Source organism: Aotus nancymaae, unplaced genomic scaffold, assembly GCF_030222135.1.
Source record: "Aotus nancymaae isolate 86718 unplaced genomic scaffold, 86718_ANA_hifiasm-v0.15.2.pri h1tg000049l, whole genome shotgun sequence".
NCBI lineage: Eukaryota > Metazoa > Chordata > Mammalia > Primates > Aotidae > Aotus > Aotus nancymaae.
In genome coordinates, this window is record NW_026988463.1 from 3,793,442 (window position 1) to 3,818,567 (window position 25,126).

Here is a 25,126-nt window from a genome sequence, read left to right on the forward strand (position 1 = left end):
TAATGAAGCCTCCATAAGTTTCCAGATAGTTGAACACATGGAGGTTCCTGAAGAGTGGCACACCTGGAGGGGGCAAAAAAACTACACGCCCCTCTCACATGCCTTGCCCTATCACCTGATATTCAGTGGTATCCTTCATAATATCCTATACAATAAAAAACCAGGAAACATGTTTCCTTGAGCTCTGTGAGCCACACCAGCAAATTAATTGAACCCAAGAAGGGGCTTGTAGGAACCCCATTTATAGCCAGTCAAATACACAGGTAAAACAACTTGGGGCTTACAAATGACATGGGGTGGGCAGTCTTGGGGACTGACCCCTCAACTGTGGGATCTGACTATCTACATGTCAGCTGGTGTCCACTGCATAACAGAGCGCTTGCTCAGTATATGTGTGCGGCTAGGGGAACCTCCACAAATCTGGACCCAGAAGTGTTCCATGTTGACTGCTGACACTTAGTATAGGAGCAAATGAGCACAGAAGAAAGTTGATTTTTCCCTACATCCTCAGACTTGTACTATAATCATGAATACTCAAATGCTTCTGTTAAATTTTTCAAAAGCTAAACACTTTTACTTACCTACCCTCAAAAAACTTCCAAAAAGAATTAATTTCTAAGTTAACACTGGACACAGGAAGAGGTAATGCATATGTTAACTATCTCAATTTAGCCAATCTATGATGTATATATATTTCAAAACATCACACTGTATATGATAAATACATACATAAAATTTTTATGTTAGTTAAAACAAAATTTGAAGAAAAAAAAACTACATACAAAAAACTTCATCCAGCAAGGGCAAAGAATCCTGGAAAAGTTCACATCTAGAGATGAGGAATCTACAGAGTGGTGGAAGGATTCACAGGGTAATTATTATTGTTAAATGACCTAGAGGCCACACTAGGCTCTTGGTGTGTTTCCTGATATAGTACTAACTAGACACGATGGACACAGTAAGTGCAGTCAGGTGTAGTGAGAAGAGTACTCAGCCAAGCCCTGTCTCAGATCACAGCTGTCACCACAGCTACTGCCTCCCTTTGTACCCCTCCTTAGCTCTAAAATGGAAGGACAGCTGGGTGCAGTGGCTCACGCCTGTAACCCCAGGACTTTGGGAGGCTGAGGCAGGTAGATCACCTGAGGTCAGGAGTTCAAGACCAGCCTAGCCAACATGGTAGACCCCAGTATCTACCAATAATACAACAATTAGCAGGGCGGGGTGGCAGGTGCCAGTAATCCTAGCTACTCTGGAGGCTGAGGCAGGAGAATCGTTTCAACCCAGGAGGCAGAGGTTGCAGTGAACAGAGATTATGCCACTGTACTCCAGCATGGGCAACAAGAGCAAAACTCCACCTCAAAAAAATAAATAGATTAAATTAAATTAAATGGAAGGACAGTAGCACCTGCTTCACAGGATCACTGAAGAAAGAATTAAATCATACAATGTTTTACAATACAGCATTTAGCACTGAGCCTAGTATGCAGTAAGGACTCAAAAAATATAAGTCATTATTATCATGTCCCAAGCCCATCTCCCAAGGCAGCTATGAGGGCTGATCCAGCCAAAGCCTGAAGAACCTGGCACCCCAGGGCTGGTACAGGGCAGGTACTCAACAGCCGTCACTTATCAATGGTAGTGACTTGCCAATAAACTCAACCCTGCTGATCTGTCACAATTCTAGCAGAATTAAAGGTTACTTAGCTTTGAAAGTTCTTGGGATTATACAATAAATATAACGGAACAACTGTCCATACCAAAAAAAAAAGAAGAGAAAAGCTGTTTTATTAATATTTATGCCACCGTAAGTAATTTTTATCTAAGCATTTAAACAAGTTCCCAAAAGACATCTAACTTTTTTTGTTTTACAATGACTATTAGGAAATAATTAAAGCAACCTCCTTCTAAAATCTTCCTTAATTCAGGCTTCCTTTATGCAGATATACCAACCCCTAATTAGAACAGAATAATGAGGTTGAACTTCATTCTGAACAGCGATCTTATCTTGAGCAAGTCTTGCCCCTCCTCAGAATCAGTGATCTGCTCAAGAGCCAGAGAGCTCCGCTGGCCGTCCCCTCCCTCTCCTCCCCTGTAGAAGAAAGCAGTCACTGCTCAGGGGCCCTCACTCTGTGCAGGACTGGCTGGGTTTATTTGAGACTAGAATAGAAGTCGGCCTCCCCAGAGGACTGTACTCTAGTTGAGGAAGACAGCCCATGGACACGAAGTCACAAACTTAAATTGATTAACACATATGTCATATTTTACAGCCAAGTGGAATAAGGTAGTGAACAACAGTAGGAAAGGCTTCAAGTAAGAGGCAAACTGAGTAGAACTTTAGAGGGAAAGGACACTGAGAAAAGACAATTCCGAAGAGGCAGGGATGGAAGGTAACAAGGTAGGCAGGCAGAGCTAGCTGCTCTGCTGTGGGGAGCATCAAGGTAAAAACTCCAAATGGCAGAAGCCCCTCGGTAGGTACAAGTTCAGTACAGTGGGAAGGGCCTCACTACGGTAGGCAGTCTTGCTCTGTTGCCCAGACTGGAGTGCAGTGACACGATATCGGCTTATTAAATTGGGGTTTAATAAACGAAACTGTCTTAAAGCCCTCAACATTATACTGGCACTTAATATTTATCCTAGAGCTTAGGATTTGAGTTTTCTCGTTTTCCTGTCATATGCTGTATTTTGTACAATGAACAATATAAAGGTGGACATTAACAATGATCTTCCCCAAGGAGTCCACTCTTTCCATTCTTTTTTTTATTTTTTTGAGACGACGTCTCACTCTGTCAACCAGGCTAGAGTGCAGTGGCGCAATCTTGGCTCACTGCAACCTTCCACCTCCCAGGTTGAAGCAATTCTCCTGCCTCAGCCTCCCCAGTACCTGAGACTACAGCACGTGCCACCATGTCCAGCTAATTTTTGTATTTTTAGTAGAGATGGGGTTTCACCATGTCGGCCAGGCTGGTCTCGAACTCCTGACCTCAAGTGACCCACCCACCTTGGCCTCCCAAAGTGTTGGGTTTACAGATGTAAGCCACCGCACCGGCCACAGGAGTCCATTCTTCATATAGGACATTCTAGTGGGGTTCTCCCTATTGTATCAGATCCACATACCTACTGTAGTGAGGCCCTTCCCAATGTATCAAACTTGTACCTACCGAGGGGCTCCTGCCATCTTGGAGTTTTTCCCTTGAAGCTCCCCACAGCAGGGCAGCCAGCTTTGCCTGCCTGCCTTGCAGCCTTCTATCCCTGACTCTGGAATTGTCTTTTCTGTGTCCTTTCCTTCTAAAGTTCTGCTCAGAGTTTGCCTCATTTGAAAGCTAAATTACAGGATAAATATGCTTCATGTCACAGAAGGGTCCATCCGGGGGGACTCTTTTTTTTAGATGGAAACCTGCCTAGTAAGTACATTTAATATGGAAACATCATAAACTTCAAAGTCTGAAGTAAGGGGAAAGAAATCAAGCTATGGTATTAGGTTAAACTAATGGAAATAAAAATTACAGAACCTTAGAAACTGTAATACAAATCAGAAGGGAAATATCTGATTTATTAATATGCACTTAATACAATTTTCAAGAATATTCTACCTGGAAAAGGTAAAACCTAGTTCGTGTAACTGATTATAAAATTTTTACTTTTTTATTCATTCTCAAATGCACTTCATGGCTATACTCTGCATCAGATATCGAAAAACATCTTGCTTCCCTGAATGATTGCTGTTTACCTTTCATTTAAAGAACCCAAGCAAAACAGGGCCGGGCACTGTAGCTCATGCCTATAATTCCAGTACTTTAGGAGGCCAGGTTGGCAGATCACTTGAGGTCAGGAGATCAAGACCAGCCTGACCAACATGGTGAAAACCCATCTCTACTAAAATCACAAAATCAGCCAAGTATGGTGGTGAGCGCAAGTAATCCCATCTACCTGGGAGGCTAACACTGGAGAACTGCTCAAACATGGGAGGCAGAGGCTGCAATGAGCCGAGATCACATCATTGCACTTCAGCCTGAGCAACAGAGCAAGATTCTGTCTCAAAAAAAACAAAACAAAAAAAACCCCAGACAGTCCTTACTGAAAGTTGTTGGCTGGGCACAGTGGCTCACCCTACAATCTCAGCACTTTGTAAGGCCAAGGCAGGCAGATCCCCTGAGGTCAGGAGTTTGAGACCAGCCTGGTCAACACAGAGTAACCCCATCTCTATACAAAATTAGCTGGGCGTGGTGGTGCATGCCTGTAATTCCAGCTACTTGGGAGGCTGAGGCAGGAGAATGGCTTGAACCCAGGAAGCAGAGGTTGTGGTGAGCCAAGATGGCACCATTGCACTCCAGCCTGGGTAACAAGACTGAAACTCCATGGGGAGGGCGGAGGGGGAGGGGGAAGGGAGGAGGAAGAGGGAAAGGGGGGAGGGGGGAAGGGGGAGGGGGAGGGGAAGGGGGGAGAGGGGAAGGGGGAGGGGGAGGGGAAGGGGGAGGGAGAGGAGGGAGGGGGAGGGGGAAGGGGAAGTGGGGAGGGGGAGGGAAAGTGGGGAGGGAGAGGAGGGAGAGGGGGAGGGGGAGGGGGGAGGGGTGGGAAGAGGGGGGAGAGGGGAGAGGGGAGAGAGGGGAAGGGGAAAGAGAAGGGGGGAGGGGAGGGGGGGAGAGGGGAGAGAGGGGAGGGGAGGGGAGAGAGGGGAGGGGAGAGAGAGGAGTAGGGAGGGGGGAGAGGGGAGGGGGGAGAGAGGAGTAGGGAGGGGAGAGAAGGGAGGGGAGAGAGAGGAGGAGGGAGAGGGGAGAGAGGGGAGAGGGGAAGGAAAGGAAGGGAAGAAAGCTAGTTCTTTGTCATCTGGGACTCTAAACCGTCCTGGAAATGAAGTCAGTCTCCTATTTTTATTTGGTGCACTTAGAAGTCACAGGAAAGTGCCATTCCCAGACAGCCAAGACAATTTCGTTTCATCAGCACGGGTTTGTGTGCTGCCTCCCTCAGCCCTGAAGGGTGGGTACAAGGGTGAACAGAAGGTAGCTGTCACAGCAGCCAGCTGCCACCAGACCACAGTAATAACCCAGCAGCCCCTGCACGTTAGCCCAATTATCTGGGACAGGAGAGCAAAAAGAGGTTCATTGTTTACTACCACCACAGCTGAGAGGGGCACCAGACCCCAGGGAGGTGCCACAGTCAGCTGCCTGTCCACCCTGCTTACAGGGAGAGGATTCTCCAGCCAAGAACAGTCCTGGAGGAGGAGGAATGTGGAGGCTGAGCTAGAATCCAGCCCTTGCAGAAGCAGCCCCAGACCCCAGATTCCCAGTCACCTCATATTCCCCAGCCATACCATAAGAACAAGCAAACATCCAGAGACCAGCCCCGAATGCTGTGAGATGCAGCTGGCAGGCGGCAACACCAAGTTGAGAAAGGGGGAAAGATCATAACCCAGACATGAAAGCAGACTTGGAAGTGCCAGTCCATGTACAACACATGGAAGCATGTGTGCTATTTGAGAGCCACAAACAAGAAATGAATGCATCAAATCCAAAAAGTACACGAGGACCGGGCACGGTGGCTCACGCCTGTAATGCTGGCACTTTGGAAAGCAGAGGAAGGTGGATTGCTGTGTCCAAGAGTTCAAGACTAGTCTGGGCAACATGGCAAAAGCCGGTTTCTACAAAAAAAAAAAAAAAAAAAAGTACAAAAATTAGCCAGGCATGGTGACACATGCCTGTAGACTATGCTGATAAAGAATATCTGTGGTATAGGCGGGGCGCAGTGGCTCACACCTGTAATGCCACCACTTTGGGAGGCCAAGGTGGGAGGATTACGAGATCAAGAGATTGAGACCATCCTGGACAACATGGTGAAACCCCATCTCTACTAAAATATAAAAATTAGCTGCGAGTGGTGGCATGCACCTGTAGTCCCAGCTACTCAGGAGGCTGGAGGCAGGAGAATCGCTTGAACCCAGGAAGCAGAGGTTGCGGTGAGCCGAGATCAGGCCACTGCATTGTAACCTGGCAACAGAGCAAGACTCCGTTTCAAAAAAAATAAATGAGACTATCCGTGGCTGAACATGGTGGTTTACGCCTGTAATCCCAGCACTGGGAGGCCAACGTGGGCAGATCACCTGAGGTCAGGTGTTCAAGACCATGCTGGCCAACATGGCGAAACCCCTCCTCTACTAAAAATACAAAAATTAGCAGGGCATGGTTGTGTATGTCTGTAATACCAGCTACTTGGGAGGCTGAGGCACCAGAATCACTTGAACCCGACGGAGGTTGCAGTGAGCCAAGATCATGCCAATGTACTCTAGCCTGTGTGACAGAGCAAGACTCTGTCTTTAAAAAAAAAAAGAAAAAGAAGAACAAAAAAAAGAATAACGGCCGGGCGCTGTGGCTTATGCTGTAATCCCAGCACTTTAGGAGGCCAAGGCAGGGGGATCGCCAGGTCAAGAGATCAAGACCATCCTGGCCAACACAGTGAAACCTCATCTCTACCAAAAACACAAAAATTAGCTGGGAGTGGTGGTGCATGCCTGTAGTCCCAGCTACTTGTGAGGCTGAGGCAGGAGAATCGCTTGAACCCAGGATGTGGAGGTTGCAGTGAGCTGAGACTGCGCCACTGCAGTCCAGTCTGGTGACAGAGCGAGACTCCAACTTGGTGGCGGGCGGGGGGCGGGGGCGGTGGAGAATATCAGCAACACATCTAGCAATGTCTACACTGAGAATATATGTGCTGCTTTTCACATTTTAAGACTCTATCAACACACATGCTCTTGAAGAAAATTTGGTATGATCAAAACTATAAATGCATATGCCTTTTAACCACTAATTCTATTTCTATGAATCTGTTCAATACATTTGCTTGTCCACATAACTATACAGGGCTATTCATAAAGCACTGTTTGTGAGAAGACAAGACTGGAAATCACCTAAATGTCCATCAGTGGGGAGAGGATTAAAGCAATTAAGGCACAGTTCACATAAAGGAATAGTAGGCAACTATAAGAAGACAATAAAAGTATGCAGCCTTGTCTATATTACTGCTACCTCAGTTAAGAAGAAAAAGGTAGCCAGGCATGGTGGCTCACGCCCGTAATCCCAACACTCTGGGAGGCCGAGGTGGGAGAATCATGAGGTCAGGAGTTCAAGACCAGCCTGCCAACATAGTGAAACCCCATCTCTACTAAAAATACAAAAATTAGCTGGGTGTGGTGGCACGCACCTGTAGTCCCAGCTACTTGGGAGGCTGAGGCAGGAGAATTGCTTGAATCCAGGGGGTGGAAGTTGCAGTGAGCTGAGACTGCACCATTACACTCCAGCCTGGGTGACAGAGGAAGACTTTGTCTCAAAAAAAGAAAGAAGAAAAAAGCAGGAAGGGGGAAGACAGAGCTAAGAAGAGACAACAGTGTCTGCCTGAATACAGATAAACTCTGGAAGAGAGCACTACTCCCAGTGGTTACCTGGGAGAAACTAGGTGGAGGGAGGCTCTCTTATGGCTTTTGTCCTCTGAGTTTTCTCAGCCATGTGAATGAACTACTAGTGTAAGTAATTAAAGAAACTGATTTTTTTTTTTTTTTTTTTTGAGATGGAGTCCCGCTCTGTCACCCACGGTGGAGTGCAGTGGCATGATCTGGCTTACTGCAACCTCCATTTCCCTGGTTCAAGCCATTTCCCTGCCTCAGCATCCCGACAAGCTGGGCCTACAGGTGTGTGCCATCACGTCCAGCTAATTTTTCAATTTTTCGTAGAGACGCGGTTTCACCATTTTGGTCAGGATGGTCTGGATCTCCTGACCTCATCATCCACCTGCCTCAGCCTCCTAAAATGCTGGGATTACAGGTGTGAGCCACCGCGCCTGGCCAAGAAATTGAATTTTTTAAGGTACCCCCTCCAGGGGTGTACTGGCCCAGGTGATTAACTTCAACACCAGGTGATAACACCTGGAATGATTCCCAGTGCTCCAGTTTCCAGTTGGAGTGTTCACAATTTAAGGATAAAATCTGCAATGGGTTCAATATTAGTTTAAAATATGTTTAGTGTTCCAATAAGCTTAAAAGGCTGGAAAAGAAAGGGCACTTTAAAGAACTTTTCAAAAGTAAGTATTTTTTCCTAAAGGGATATGACAATCGATATGCAACATTTTGTAACCAATGCTCACATAGGGAAATCTGACATTAATTCAAAATACTCAAACACTAGTTGGCTGTTAGGTCTTGTAGTTCTAGCAAATCATGAAGAAACCTCTAATATAAACATGATGTCAAAAATGAAGCTTGTGCCGGGCGCAGTGGCTCATGCCTGTAATGGCAGCACTTTGGGAGGCCAAGACGGGTGGATCACCTCAGGTCAGGAGTTTGAGACCAGCCTGACCAACATGGAGAAACCCTGTCTCTACTAAAAATACAAATATTAGCTAGGTGTGGTGGCACATGCCTGAAATCCCAGCTACTCCGCAGGCTGAGGCAGCAGAATTGCTTGAACCCAGGAGGTAGAGGTTGTGGTGAGCCTAGATCATGCCATTGCACTCCAGCCTGGGCAACAAGAGCAAAACTCTATCTCAAAAAAAAAAGTAGCTTGTGACAAAGGAAGTGATGATTGAACGCCACAGTCAAACACAGTCACATTTTCCTATCTCTGGATGGCACCTCTTAGGGGTAATTTGTACTTTGTTCAAATAATTCTTGTTAGAAGTCTAAAGGTTTTGCAACACGAATTAATCAAAACTTTGCTTCTCACCATTTAATGAATTCTCCTAATCACATATATAAAAATAAATAAAACAATACAAAAACATATGCCCCCAAAATATGTTTTGCTTTGAATTTTTTCAACTAATTTTTCTTTTTACATTATAAAAGTAATACATTTATGGTTTGTGGTTTTGTTTTGTTTAAAAAAAAAAAAATGCAGAAGAATATAAAATGAAAAACAGCCCCAAAACATCCCTAGCTCAACCATGAAAATCAAGTTCTAGAGACTTCCTTCCAGAAATTCCCTATACACACCATTAGCATATCTCTTTTCACCCCTACTAGAGATCTAATCATCGTTTTTGCTCTCTATCTTGACTTTGTTTATTGATTCTCAATCTTATGTTCCCTTCTAAGTACCCATCACTCTCCCTCACTTGGATCTGCAATGTCAGGGAACTCAGCTATTCTTCTGATGGAAACTCACTGATTTAACCCTTTATTTTCTAAAGGACTTCTGAGTCATACTCAGTGTTTTACAATCTCTACATTAATTAACTAAATTAATGAAAAAGTCTGGAGTTAAATGAGAATGTTCTTAGAAGTCCTACCAATCAAGAAACTTTACCTGCTTGGTGCTGAAGTAGTTGCTAATCTACAGATAGTTGTCTTTCAACTAATAAGGTGGGTAATAAAAACCAGAGGTTTTAAGAATCTATTCCAGGAACTGAGAAACAATAAACACAACTTCTGTGTGGGGTGGCTGAATGACATGAATTTTGATGATTTGATGACAGTAACAAAACCTCTAATATTCTCTGATATGACATAAAATTAATTTTTTAAAAACTTTATGCCCAGGCAACATAGCAAGACCCTGTCTCTACAAAAATAAAAATAGAAAATTAGCTGGGCATAGTGGTGCGTGCCTGTAATCCAGGTTACTATGGAGGCTAAAGTGGGAGGATGGCTTGAGCCCAGGAGTTTGAGGCTACAGTGAACTAGGATCTCACTACTCATTCCAGCCTAACAGACAGAGCAAGACCCGGTCTCAAAAAACAAAAAACACCAAGAAAACCTCAATTATTCATATTCATATAATATTGTGAAAACATTAAAATTGTTTTGTGTTATTTATCTAAGTGTAGCACCAAAACATTACCATTAAAAAGAAAACTTAATTAGAACAAAGCCTGGGCTGAGCATAGTGGTTCACATCTGTAATCCCTACATTTTGGGAGGCTGAGGTGGGAGGAATGCTTGAGCCCAGGAGCTCAAGACCAGCCTAGGCAACATAAGAAGACCCCATATCTCTACTGAAAAAAAAAGATAAGCCAGGCATGGAGGCATGCACCTGTGATCCTAGCTACTTGGGAGGCTGAGGTGGGATCGCCTGAGCCAAGAAGGTGGAGGCTCCAGTGAGCTGTGATCACATAACTGCACACCAGCCTGGTGAACAGAGACCCTGTCTCGAAATAAATAAAAATAAATTTTAAAAAACAGAACAAAGCCTGCACCTCTAATACTAACATTTCCAACAGCTCTGAGATATGTATCACTCTGAAATGCACGTATAGTGGAATAACATATAATGAGCTACTGAGGGCAAAAAGAGTAAGAGGAGACCATATTTGCCTGGTTATGCATAGTACATCTCTAAAATATGTAAGAAACAGCTAACATCGGTTGTCTATGGGGAGGGGAATGACCAGTGGCCCCAGAAACAGACAGGAGGAAGGGTTTTCACCAATTACTCTGCCTTTTTGAATTCTAAATCATATGAATATAGTATCTACTCAAAAGAACTTAAACTTTTAAAAGAAAATTCTATTTGTATAAAAATTTCCTAACATCTTAAATAAGAACTAGTTCCACTTCTTAAGCTACTTTTCATGCGGCCCTTTTCCTCCCAAAAATTGAGCTCAGGAGGGGAAAGCATTGTCTACTCTCCCTAGAGACTGGATGAAAAAAATACACCTTGAAAAAGCTAATCTATTAAGGTCTTTTAGGTGTTATGGATGCCATGTTAACCTCCATGACCTGCATGGACACTCCAGATGAGTTCCTGAAAAATCTAAAGTAAATGGAAGAACAAAGAAATAATCGACCCCTGAGGCACCTACTTAACTTTGAGATATTCTCTATTGTTCCTTAATCCCACCCTAATTGATGAGGCCACTGGACTTTGTAACCACACCCTAAGACCTTCTCCCAGCTTACAAAAAATCGCCCTAAACTGTACCACTGCCCCCCCCAAACCTATAAAACCAACTTCTATCTTACCACCTTCACTGATGCCCTTTTTGACCTCAGCCCACCTGTACCCAGGTGAATAAACAGCCATATTGTTCATACAAAGCCTGTCTAGGGGGTCTCTTCACTCAGAGCTCACATTTTAACAATCTAGACTTCTGGAAAATAAATCACAGAGTTCCCCCAATTACTCTGGACATGGGTTTTTTGAAACAGAATTTTGTTTTGTAAGCCCAAAAAAAAAAAGACAACCCAGACTCTTTGGTCTGACATTCAAGGCCCTTGGTGACATTACCTCACCTTCAGATGCCCAAGCTGACCGCTCTACTCACCCTCAATGAGCTCCAGTATTCTTCCTGCAACAAGCCTCCCTGACCACCCAGCCCAAGGCATCTGCTTCCTTCTAGTCATACATCGAGCTCAGTGTGAAATGCTATAAGCAATGGTGGGCACTGTGGGACTGCTCACCCATAACCACACAACTCAGAGTTCCGTGAAAACAGAGACAGCTTCTGCCACCACTGTTATCACCATAGCCCAGCAGGGTGCCCCACACATAAAATGCATTTAAATATTTGCTGAATAAAACAATGAAGTGGGAGGAGTCAAGACTGGATCACAGGCCTGACCAACCCCCACACTGCAGGACCATCACATCCCCTTTAGTCTCCATCCTCTCAGAAGCAAAACCAGGAGGCTTCCTAAATTCTGGTAGCCCAGTGAACATCAGCCAAAAACAAAAAAACTGTCACAAGAGCCAGCGCTGCGTGCTGCTCCCTCTGCCCCGAACAGTACTATCTGCCATCTCCTATTCACCCTCAGGTGTCAGTGCTAATGTCACAGCCCCCAGGGACCTCCAAAACCCTTGAAAACAGGCTCAGTCCCTGTCTGGTGCCCCAGTCAATGCACAGTACATCCCCTCCAAGGTCACACCTGACTGCTGTTACCAGTCCAGTCTCCATCACCACCCATGAGGGCGGAGACGGGGCCTGTCGCTTCCCCACTAAAGCACCAGGGCCTATACCACAGCATAACAAATATTTTCTAAATTAGTGAATAATCCTGAACAGTGTGACCTAAGCCATGAATATTTCTGAAAGAGTCTTTCATCTCTATTTTTTTTTGGAGTCTTGCATCTTTAAAAGGTGATCATCTTGCTGGGCACAGTGGCTCCCTCCTGTAATCTCAGCACTTTGGGAGGCCAAGGTGGGTGATCACCTGAGGTCAGGAGTTCAAGACCAGCCTGGTCAACATGGTGAAATCCCATCTCTACTAAAACTCCAAAAGAAATTAACTGGGTATTGTGATACACACCTGTAATCCTAGCCACTCGGGAGGCTGAGGCAGGAGAATTGCTTGAACCTGGGAGGTGGAGGTTGCAGTGAGCTAAGATTTCACCACTGCACTCCAGCCTGTATGACAAAGTAAAACTCTGTCTCCAAAAAGAAAAAAAAAAGATGATTGTTTTAAAAGAACTTTATCATAAATATACAGGTGATACGTACTTAAAGCAAACTCTAGACAAACAGAAGTAAATGTACTTAGAGCTGTGCTGTCCAATACCGTAGTGATTAACCACATGTGGCTATCCTCATTTACTTAAATCAAATACAATTTAAAATTTAGTTCCTAAGTCACACTAATCACAATTCAAGTACTCAAAGCCACACATGGTTCGTGGTTCCAGTACTGTGTCATACAGATACAGAATAAAACCACCCTCCCAAAAAGGACCACTGGACAGCGCTGGCTTGGAGGGCATCCCAAGAACACAGGCATCCCAAACAAAGGAAACATCTCAATCCACCCTCTTCCTGCTGGGAAAGAATCAGTTTTCACCTAAAGTTTCAGTGACTGAGAAAGTCATCAGTGAAAGCAAAACACTGGATTCTCTCGCCCTCATTCAAATGATTCCCTCAGAGATTTTTCAACAGAAGTTCAACTCTGGGCAGGTGTGCTCTTCAAATGAAAACCGATTCCCACAGTAGCAGCGGAGCAACCAAAATGACACAGAAAACCTACCAATATTTTATGTCTTTTTGTTATTTTCAGTAAAGGTGACTTACTGAATATGTAAATCAGATCTAAATAAAGATATCCACAAATTAAGGAAAAAATTCTTTGTCCCCCACGGGATAATTTTTACTTATTAAAAAAACCAGCATCACACAGACGAATTTAGAAAGGAAAAACAGTAAGCTCCATTAAAAAAATTTCCCATTATAGAATCTGCAGGAAGAGCAAAGTCTCACAGTACAGTACAGAGCTGAATCTGTTCCTTTCAAGATGAGTGGTAGCTGAGCCCAAGAGGAAATTGAGTTTCACTGGTACTCCTTTCAATCAGTCAACCTGACTAAACTGGACAGTGATCCCAAATCCATTTTCTCTCCTAACTCTGTTTTCAAAAAAAGACTATGTTTATAATTCTCTGCATTCACTTTTCCCTTTTCTCTAAGTGCTAATCTAAATCAAGGCTTTGTTCTGAAGTAATAACTAGAAACACAGTTCCATTTAATTAAGAGTTCAATTTTCCAATAAAGAACAGTTAAACTGAAAGCACAGACGAAGTAAAATGAGTCAAACGATCACCCATTTTGTAGGATTCCCGAATACTAGCTCTTACCTCATATTCTTACAAACCGGCTCCTAAACCGCACTAGAGCTGATACTGGAAGACCAAATAGGCAGGGGCAGAAGCTTCCCATGTACTCAGGGAGAAGCCTCCTGATTCTGGGTCAGGCTACATCATCTCAGTCCTCACAGGCCCAAGAGGTAGGTGATGGCTAATATTTTCCCATACAATTAATAGTAACAGCTGCCTCAACCTGCTAAATGCCAGGTACCTTAGTAGCCCAATGTACCAAGGTAATCAAAGTAAGCAGAAATAGAGCCAGGCATAGTGGCTCCATCCCACAGTGGCTCCATCCTTGTAATTCCAGCTGCTCAGGAGGTTGAGGCAGGAGGATTGCTGGAGGCTAGGAGTTCAAGACGAGCTTGACCAAGCAAGACTCCATCTCTTTAAAAAAAAAAAAAAAAAAAAGAAAGAAAAAGAAAGAAAGAAAGAAGAAAAGAAATGGAATATTGTAAGGGAAAAAGTTCCTTTTAGAGATCTTTCTTTCTCTCTCTCTCACACACCCAACCCTGCAAAACTCAAACGTGATGTCACCAGCCAAAGTCACAGTACTGATGAGCTGGGAGCTGAGACTCAGAGTCCACTCTAAGCAGGAGCCAGGGCTCCCTCCTCAGCACCACACTGAAGACTTCCCAGAAAAAAAAAAAAAAAAAAAAAAAAAAAAACCTCTTGATATTTCCTTCAACTCTGACTCATGGTTAGAAGGTTCTACTTTTAATCAGGTGACAAATACTCAAAACATTTTAATCCAAAGCAATTGGGTCAAACTCGTAGAGTCCATAATTGTCTAAGCAAACCCTAATTATCTGATACATTTCTATAGTTCATTTCTATGTCCTCATTCAGTTTGTAATCAAATACCCAAATTTGCTTATTTAAATGTTGTACAAGCCTTCCCTACAGATTATCATAAAGAAAAGTAGCCTATTTTTCTATTTCACTGGTTATTTTAACCATAAAGTTAAAACATGTTTAGGTGGTGCAGTGTTAATAAGAAAAATCCAAACTAGGGGGAGGAGAAGCAGCTTCTGAATTATAAAAAGATTTGCTTTGCAACAGAACTGTACAACTCTACTACACTGCCAATTTTCTCTCCTTATTACAGATTATTTAGGTTCAAAAGGTTGATTTGGGTGCAAATGGAAGATAAACCTACTGTATACAGTACAGTCGGCATACTAGAAAGGCAAATTAAGACATTTTCAAACAATAGCAGACAGGATACCTAGAAATGGGAAAGTAAAGTCAGATTTAATCATGTAGAATTATTTTCCCCATTAGATTTTACTATTCTTAGCGATGGTTCAACTAAACAGTCTTTTGATTAATGGAAATGAAACACGGGGGAAAATGTCACATGGGATAATATCCAAATCTTTCTTAAGGATAAGTTTTAAAAGGAATTCAACTTTTAGAGACAGAGCTCAAAAATAGCCTTGCTTCCTACATTTAGAACCAGAAAACACCCTAAAGGCAGTATTTTAAAGACAGCCACAGTCATCAGCTATACTGTCTAGGAACTTAAACAATAAAAAACTTTAAAAAGAAAGGGGCCACTTTTGCTTACTTCCAAGGCTTTCCCACAGCCTTCTCCGATTTGATTGGTGTGCCCTCACTCAAATCTCTTCAGGTCACAGCTCAAATGGCACAGATCTGACCACTCCAGGGGACTCTGCTGGTGGCCTATTGTAGTATTCTTCTCAGCAGAGCACAGCCCCCAGTGAGAGGGCAACAGGCAAAAGCCCCCACAGGCACAGCTCCCATGGCTTCCATTTCTGCATCGAAGACTGATGCAATGGGAGAATTTTCATGAAAGCCAAGCTTGAGCCTGACTGAGAAGAGTGCTATCCTTTTCCAGTTAAAGCAGGGAATGTATTTAGAGGGATACATTGCAAGGAAAAGGCCTCAGAGAGGACCAAAGGGAATGCTGGGCACTTCTGCTAAAAAGTAGACTGCATGGCCAGGAGTTTCAGAGCTTAGGAGAGACTGTCTGGGGACAACCAGAAGAGGACTCAGATGCGAGCCATGGGCCTACAATGATACCCCAGGAAACAAACTGTCGTGGTCAGGGTGATTTTCCCAACAACCAGGAATGCATGGAAAACAGGCAGGCTTCCCCAACTCCCAACTCCTGGCTCTGTGCTGGCTCAGCAGGTGGGCTGTCACAGGAGTCCAAGGCTCCTTAACCATCCCAGGGCCTGACTCCCACTGGGGCATGCACCCCTGGGCTTTTGCACACAGGGACATTCAGGAAACAGGGGAGGGAGTAAATGAAGCCTTATTCGGATCACCCTCTCTGGGTCTGGAGTTTTTGCACTTGACTGCATTTTGTATTTTTTTTTTTTTTTTTTGAGACGGAGTTTCGCTCTTCTTATCCAGGCTGGAGTGCAATGGCGCAATCTCGGCTCACCGCAACCTCCGCCTCCTAGGTTCAGGCAATTCTCCTGCCTCAGCCTCCCGAGTAGCTGGGACTACAGGCGTGCGCCACCATGCCCAGCTAATTTTTGTATTTTTAGTAGAGATGGGGTTTCACCTTGTTGACCAGGATGGTCTCGATCTCTTGACCTCGCGATCCACCCGCCTCAGCCTCCCAAAGTGCTGGGATTATAGGCGTGAGCCACCACACCCCGCCTGCATTTTGTATTCTTTCCTCAAGTTTTGCCTGGAGGTTTTATCTTGTTAGATGGGTTCTAAGCCAAAGGCATCTAATCCTGTGTACACTGCTACTGCTTAACAGGTACTTTGAGATGAATATACATACTAAAGAAACCGAATCACATACTTGAGTGCTGCTTAAACAGTCTATGAAATATGCTTCAAAATGATGAAGAATTTTCAGTGTACATCCTGATCTGATTTAAAAGAAAAAAAATTTCAGAGCAAACGACACCATTTAAGTTTTCATAATTTTAAAGTTTCATGGCCATCATGTTCCTATTTTTAAAAATGCAATCAAGGGCCAGGCATGGTGGCTCACACCTATAATCCAAGCACTTTGGAGGCTAAGGCGGGCAGATCACCTGAGGTCAAGAGTTCAAGACCAGACTGACCAACATGGTGAAACTTGGCCTTAAAAAAAAAAATGCAATCGAAAATGGAGACAGAATCAATGGTACAGACGACAGAATTCCTGGCTGTGTTATCTGCTAAGGTGCTACACTATCACATGTGTGCCTGCAAACTGGTCTCTGTGGATACGAGCACACGGCTTCTGTCCTTTCCAGAACTGTTGAAAGACAGGTCTTGGTCCAATCAGACTAGCACTCCCAGTAAGTCCTAGGACTACAAGGTACACCAGCTTCTCTGGTGAACGCCAGTGTCAGTTCCCATGGAGTGCATATGCCAGACACACATCATCTCAGGCTATCCTCATAACCACCCTGAAATGGGAATCGTTATTATCGCCGTGTTACAGATGAGGAAACTCTGAGATCAAAGAGCTGATGTAACTTGCCCCAAACATGCTCTGGCCCCAGCACTCCTAAGGCCAGCTGGATTACGGAAACAAGTAACAGACCCAACTAGAAAATAGGTCACAATTTGCTTAAAAGTAAAATCTTAACAAGAAAATGATGAGAACTTCAAGGGACAAATACTATGTAATTCTTTCACCAATTCTCTCAAATATTTCCTGAGGGCTTACTGTACGTCAGGCACTGCCCCTGGGGAGGGAAGTGTTGGGAAGAGGGCTGTGGAAAGGCTCTAGAGTTCTTACGCTCACCTCCAGGTGTCACAGGAAGGGGAGGAAGCCTAGAGCCTGAGATGACAAAGAGGGGTGAGAAATGCCATGTGGGCCACTGGGGTCAACAAAAAGCAAAAGAACAAAGAAAAATGAATGGGTCACCTGGCTTTCTGATAAACTCCCCTGATTTTAAATCAAGTCGTCCATAAAACTGTTACAGAGGAACAAAAAAAGAAAAAGAGGGAGAGGGCCCTGATAAGCTCTGAAGTACTCCAAGACAGGAGACCTGCCCTAGCCTGCTGCTCACCTGGGCTCCTGGGCTCCACTTCCAGCAGCTCAGGAAACTTGCCCTGCTGCTGTTTTCCTTAAAGCTGTCTGCGCAGCCGTGGCAAGCCAGTGCTCCCCAATGGGTGCTCAGAGAATTAAGTCCCACATTATATCAGGGTCACCAAATTGCAGCCCTTGGGCCAAGTCCTCAGATGCCAGTCTTCATAACTAAAGTTTTACTGGAACACAGCCATGCCCACTGGTCACATATCGCCCATGGCTACTTTCTTGTTGAAATGGCAGCCTTGAGTAGTTGCAACAAGAGACCACACGGCTCACAAAACCATGCATGCTCTCTGGCCCTCTGCAGAGTTTGTAGACCCATAAATAGGCTAAAAAGAGTTCTAGGGTCAATCAGGATTGAGAGTGTACAACTGCAACCCCTCTCTCACAGTGCCCCATCAGCACACCAAGGCTCTGGGAAAGCCTGCAGTCAAACTCCTCGGCTACAACCAACACATCTGAGCACAAATCCTTTGTTGAGAAATACCTCTTAGCATGTTTCTGGGAATATACGCAAAGATCTGGCTTGAGTAAGGTAAAGAGGGGGTGCTCTCACTAACAGGACCCCAAAAACTAAACTGGCAAGCTTTCCTAATCTTCAGAAACTCAGAATAAGGTACATTTCATCTTAACTAAGGTAAGACATACTTTGGCAAAATCATTTTCCTGTTTTCAAATACATTAACTAAAAACACAAGTCAGCACCTATGGACCCCCCTCCCCCCAACCACTCCACCAAGTTATCACATACTTTGTCACACAATTACAACGTACAACTTAGAAGCTGTGAAAACACAGGCTAACAATCTAAGCATCAACTTCCAACTGCAGGACTAAACCTCAGTCTCTTTTTAAGTTAGGTTCAATTGTTTAAGATTACAGAATCAAATCTGTATGTTCAGCCAGCAGCGACTCTCCATCTTCTGAAGGACCTCTAAGGCGCCCTGTGCATGACTTGTCCTTGCCCACCCTCATCCCTGAGGACCTTCAAACATGGCCACCGCTCTCACCCCTCTCAGTTATTCAAAAGCTAGGCAAGGTCACAAAATGCCCTAGCCCTAACAGTCTCTGTGACAACTTTCATTACTATTTAGCCAGAACTCACTGATGGGGTAACATAACTTAACCATTTCTCATTCTCCCTGAGGTAAACAGGAACACGAGCCACACACTTCACACTGACGATAACACCAGAACCACAGGGAAAAGGGGGAGCCCCTAACCAGGGAAGAGGAACACACTCCTGGGTGCCCCCACCACAGGTGGTTACAAACCTTCCCCCTAGGGATCTCATTGAGGGGTGGGAGGGCCGCTACTGAAACTCACCAAGCATGGCAGGTTCCTGGGTCTTGGATTCAAGCAAATGCAATGTTTACAGAGAGAGACTTAGAAAATAAATATATAGAACTACTGACTTTAACAAGCTAGGTTGGATCTGGTTTTGACCCTGTATCACCTCTCAAGTCCAGTTCCTAGCCCAGAAAATAGCAGTAACAGCATCTTCCCTTCCTCACAGGACGCTGTAAGGTGATGTGGAGAAGAGCACTCTGATACAGAAAGCATCACACATACATAACAAATCATTTGGTTGATAACCATATTTGCCACCAGCTTTTTTTAAATAAGCTTCCCTATTGCATTTAAAGGGATTCACGTCATAAAATGTAATCACAACTGCTTAGAGCCACTTATACAGCATAGGATGAAATATAGTTATGTTCAATTTTCAGAATGTAGTTTTTCTTTTCCTTTTCAGCCCAGAGACAGGGTCTCACTCGCTCACCCAGGGCAGAGTACAGTGGCGTCATTATAGCTCACTGCAGCCTCAACCTCCTGGGCTCAAGTGATCCTCCTGCCACAGCCTTCTGAATAGCTGGGATTACAGGATTACACTATTACACCCAGCTAATAGTAAATTTTTTTGTAGAGAAGGGGTCTCACTATGTTGCCCAGGCTGGTTTCCCACTCCGGGCCTCAAGCAATCCTCTTAAGTCTTCCTAAGCACTAGGATTACAGGCATGAGCCACCACCCTGGCCTGCAGTTTCAAAAAACTTTATAAACAGCCTGTTGTGTGCAAATTTTGCAATAAAGCTGACCAAAAAACAAAACAACCAGTCTACTGCTTGCCTGGATATTTGTCTTATACGGTTAAATCATGAATCTCTGCTGCTGAAAGGCACAATATGCTATTTTAACTTGGACATATTAAATACAGAAGTTTCCAAAACACCCAACTAACTATATACTGATAACATGAAGTCCCCACTTCTTGTAAGGGTGCCAAGTAAAGGAAGACCTCATCTGTAAGAAAGTGTTAAGGCTTCAACATAATACAAGAAAATGCTGCTTTAACATCTGAGGCCATCAAATTCTGTGCCACTCTGGGGCTGCTGCTTCAGTGGGGTGAAAGGTATTGTTTTTCCTTCCTCTTGCTACCCTCCTTCGTGGTACATTCCCTATTTCTGCATCATCTCTGCATAAGCTTCCCAGCCTTCAGCGACTTCTGTCTGTCAACGGTGGCAGTGATATTTATCACTCGGAAGTGCTGCCTGACCTCAGGGAGTGCTGTTTGCAACACCCATGCCCCCGATGAGCAGCACCCTGGTTGAGCAGTGCCCCAGTGTTGGAGGGGGCAGTCTTCTCTCAGCTCACTGCCACCCCCCACAGACATATCTAAGTGACACTGGTGGCCCCACAAGCCAGTCTCCACAAACATGCACTGGAGTTCAAGTAGCTCCTGTTTCTCAGGCTGCCAATGTCTCCTCCTCCTTTCAACCCCTCAGCTCCCAGAGGTCCCCTCCCTCAAATCTGATCACAGGCATTGGGCATATACCCTGCTCCACCAGGCCAAATTTTCCCCTGGGAGCCTCGGAGACACATCCCCTCATTCAAAAAAGATTGAGTCCCTCAAGAATGTTATTCTCTGGTCTGTCCCATCTAACCAAATGCCTCCAGTCCTTTAACGACTGGAGTCATTTATTTGTTTAATATACATCCCTAAGATCACCAACCATGTTATTACTTGATTTCTTAGATTAGTATAGTTAAACCAGACGCGGTCCCCTTTTTTTTTTTGGAGACAGGCTCACTCTGTCACCCAGGGAGAGTGCAGCAGCACGATCTCGGCTCACTGCAACCTCTGCCTCCCAGGTTCAAGCGATTCTCATGCCTCAGCCTCCCAAGTAGCTGGGACTACAGACACCTGCCACTATGCCTTGCTGCCTAATTTTTGTATTTTTAATAAAGACAGAGTTTTGTCATGCTGGCCAGGCTGGTGTGTAACTCCTGGCCTCAAGTGATCCGCCCACGTCTACCTCCCAAAGTGCTGAGATTACACACATGAGCCGTGGTGCCTGGCCCCTTGTTTAATGTGCTTGATAATGATTCATTCCTTGGTCCTCCACACTAACAGACCCTTTCACAATAGTGTGATGGTGATGAATGGTAACCCAGGACCCAACTTCAGTATGATGCTGATTTTCTACTTTGGACTAAATTGGAGCCATCTCAAACTGACTTTTGTTTCCACAAAAGAGCCCCTGAGCCTTGCAAGGATCAAAATTGGAAAGGAAGGGGGAAAAGGTGAGTAAGTGTGGAAAATTCTTTCTGATCAACTTTGTTCTTTACTAAATAAAGAATTTTGTTATTTATTAAGCATCTGGCCATCCAATAATGAAAACTATCAAAAAACCTATCCTTTGGGCTCCATCTTGGAAACAGCTGGATGTACCAGGACAAAGCTTTCTGTTAAGTCTTGTGTTACTAATTGTTCTCCTTTTTAAGACAAAATCTACAACAAATTCATTCAACAATAGCAAAGCTACAAAGCAATCCAGGTTACCAGTTTCAGCGGACAGCCTTCAAAGCTGAACTTGCCTTGTATGACCTACGTACGTCTCACAGAAGTGAAGATTCTTCACTCAAACACAGCAAAGTTAATGAAACAACAGAGATCTGTTTCGCAGTACAGATCTCTTAAACTATTGTTGTTTAAGGGACTTAAAACTATTGTTGTTTACAGATTTCTCACTTCAATAAGTTCATTTTATAAGATTAATGTCAAACTCAACTTTTAATCAGCTAAAAAGAAAAGCATTATTAGTGATTTTTATATACCACGTGCATCATTTACTTCTCCCTAGTTTAAGAAATTTTAGCTAGATAAGACTCTCCTCGTGATTTTTAAAAATACTTTTTCACTTCAATATTAAATGTCGCTTATCAAAACTTTATTCCAGGAATTGTAGTCAAACTTAAGCCACAAAATTCAAGTTTTGTTTCAACAGCAGAAGCAGATTTCTGAATATGCTAGTGGTCGGTCACAGAAATATTTCCACAAGTTGAACAGCTGTGTCTAGTGCAAATCTGAAGGCAGCAATGTAATTCAATTTGGACTCATTCATTAGAAACTGACTTTCAGACGCTGCCACTGCAAGACTACTGGAGAAATGCAAGCTGCGTTGGAGACAGAATTGTTCGCAGCGGCACAAGAGTTTTTGCCGCAAAGGAGAGAGCTCTGAAAGAGGAAATACAACTAGCTCATGTTACCATGAACCAGTGCAGTGGGACCCAGAATTACTGAATGAATAGAAAACTAAAATACTACTCTTAAACAGCTATGATTACTTAAGAAACTTTCCAGGGAAGCTGTTTAATGAGAGGAAACAAACAAAAAAGATGATTTATTCCATATCCTGGTACATTTTTTAGAAAAATTGGAATTCCTACATTCCTTAATTTTTTGTACATCTACACGGTGAAAGCAACACAAACTCAAATGGTGACTGCAGCCTAAATGAATTTAAAATCTGCCGTTTAACTTTCTTTTGAAGTCATACATGGAAATAAAACACAAAATGACTAGTTGACCAAAAAAAAAAAAAAGAGTTTTGAAAATAAGCACTAAGCATCCTTCCAAGGAACTCACTCATTCCTAACTTTAGTCCTAACTCGAAAGCTGGCGGCTGCTCTGAGTGTCCTCTGACTGCAGCCTGGTCAATGTGTCGCCAATCCAGAAAACACATCGCGCTACCTTTGGCCGCGATCTCGCTTTCCCTAAGCATCAAATGTACCCTCCGCTGTCATTCCTCTGGACAGCTACGCGTGTGGACAGGGCCGTGGAAGGGTGCGTAGGGTATTACAAAACAAACCCACACGCTGTACTTTACTTCTTCCCTCCTGGAGTGCCACTCGCGTCCCCGCGAGAAGGGCTGATCGGGTGCAGGTAGGCCGAGTGCATCGGGCATGTGCTGCCCCAGTCGGGCCCAGTGACAGTCCTGCGACGAACTTCCACCCTCCGGCGCGGGGCGAGGGGAACCGGCTGCCGGGCCTGCTCCGGGCTCCCGGCTAGGTCGGTCTCCGCGACCACGACCCCAGGGCACTCTCTTTCGATGGCGGTGACAGCGCGCCCCGGGATCCCGCTGCCCCGGACCCCCTCCTCACCTGTGCTGTCATTCGCCGAGAAGCCAGGCGAGCTGAGTTTGGCTCGTTTGGGGTTAGGAGGTCCGTCCAGCAAGTTCTCGGCCATTTTCACCTGCTCGCGAAAACAGCCCCAGGAGCGGGCGGTCGGGCCGGCGAGGGCTCGGGCGGGGGTCGGGGGCCCGGGCGGTTGCGAGGGAGAGGAGCGAGCGCCGTCCGCGAGCGGGCGGGCGGGCGCCGAGGGAGAGGGAGGGCGCAGGCCGGGTGGGGGAGGCGGCGGCCAAATCTCAGCCACAGCAACAGCGCCCCGCAGCGCTCACCGCCCGCCCCCGGCCGCCGCCGCCGCCGCCGCCGGCCGCGGCCCCCTCATCCCCTGCCCGCCTCCCGAGCGCGACACTCCGCGGCGGGGGCGCCCCGGCGGCCCGGCTGCCCCCCCGGGCCCGGCTGGCAGCGACGGCGCCCGGCCGAGCGGCTCAGGCAGTCCCCGGGAACATGGTGCCGCTGCCGCTGCCGCCGCCGCCGCCGCCTCGCTCCCCCCCCCCGCGCCCCACTTAATGAATTCGCTCGCGGCCCGACGACGAGGGGGCTCCGGGCTCCGCTCCCCACCCGCGGCCCGCCGCCGCCGCCGCCGTGAGGAAAAACAATGCGCCGAACGGGGTCGCCGCCGCCGCCGCCGCGGCCCCCCCCACCCCCCGTTCCGCCGCCGCCGCCGCCGCCGCTGCCGCCGCCGCCGCCGCCGGGCTCCGGGAGGCCGAGCCGAGAGGCGAGCGGGGCCGCCGGGGCGGGCGCCGAGGGCCGGGCGGAGAGGGCCGGCCGGGCGGAGCGGGGTGCGCGGGCGGTTGTTGCGCCCAGGACCGGCGGGGCCGAGTAGATCGCGCTCGAAGCCCCGGTCGGGTCCGCGACAAGATGGCGGCTGTTGATTCCTCAATTAAAAAAAAAAGAAAGTTTTTTTTCTTCTCTTTCCAGAGCCTGAACGGGGAGGGGGTGGGGGCGGGGCACGCCGGTGCGTCACCCCCCCGCGGCGTCACCACGCACAGCCCCCGCCCCGCCCCCTCCACCTGCGCCGGCCGCGGCGGAAAGAGCCGAGCGTGCTCGGGCGGAAGGGCCGAAGGCGCGGCCGCTGAGCATGGGGCGGCGGGTGGCGGGGCGCGGGCCAGGCCTGCGGGACGCCGGGGCTACGGGCTGAGCCGCGGCTTTTGTTCTGATGGCGATGAGGCGGCGAGTGCCGTGGTTCCCGGCCCCAGCGGACTCCGGGAGCAGCGGCCTGGCCACGGGTCGGGCCCTGGGGCGCGGAGTTGACGCCGGCTCGGGCCCGCCCGTCCCGCTGGGGCGGCGCTGAGTGTTCCCAGCTCCGCGTTTCCCTGCCGCAGACCCTCCTCGGTGGTGTCGGGCGGGGACTGCCGGGGACTACCCCAGCCCAGGCCACGCCACTAGCCCTCGCCACCAGGGAAGTGGAATGGCCCCTGCGAGTTACAGACCGCCTCCGGGTCCGCCGACGAGGTGGGCCGATGGGGAAACTGAGGGAGAAGGGGGCAGAGCAACTTCTCCAAAGTCGCCAAGGCAGAAAGTGGCAGGGCCGGAATTCGGGTCCCGCCCCACCTCGTGATACTAGAGATGAGGGGACCTCACGCCTGTTCCCAGCCCGAGGCGGCGCGGCCGACAGCCTCACCTATGAGAGCGGGGTGGCGAGCGCCAGCCTGGGCCGAGAAGGGCCCGCGCATGGGGCTTAGGCCTGCACGCCCCGGCCGCACTCCCCGCCCCAGGCAACTCGCCTGGCGCCTCGCAGGTGCCCCAGACGGGTGCGGGCCTAGAGAGGCCCCCACGCGAGACCACTGCCCGCAGGACACTTCCACGAACACCCAAGGTGTTCCCATCTCAGTTATCTGCCCCTCCAAACCTGCCCGGCTTCCTCATAAAGGTATCAGCAGCAACCCTATTTCCTAAGCCAGAAACTCGTGACTCATTGCGGACTCCTCCTCACTGTCCACGCGCTCCTCTCCCCACGGTCTTAATCTGGGAGACGGCTCCTCTCGCACTGTCCTGGTGGCTATGGTGGCAGCTGCTCATCTAAGTGTTCTTTGTCCTCCTTTGTTTCTCTCCACGCAGCAAGAGTTAACTTCCCGAAAAGAGAGAAAAATCTGTTCAAAACAA

The 25,126-nt window shown here is 46.7% G+C and overlaps 1 protein-coding gene across 2 annotated transcripts in view; it reads right to left on the reverse strand.

Moving 5' to 3' along the window:
- Nucleotides 1–23,127, reverse strand: part of CREBBP (CREB binding protein) — a 156,421-nt gene extending 133,294 nt beyond the window's left edge. The window contains exon 1 of one of the 2 annotated variants that reach the window (XM_021667261.2): nucleotides 23,000–23,127. In XM_021667261.2, coding sequence (XP_021522936.2) covers nucleotides 23,000–23,084 — 85 coding nt within the window. In that variant the 5' untranslated portion in view covers nucleotides 23,085–23,127. The remainder of the gene's footprint in view (nucleotides 1–22,999) is intronic. The other variant, XM_012441866.3, reaches the window with a different exon arrangement.
- Nucleotides 23,128–25,126: the final 1,999 nt, after the last annotated feature.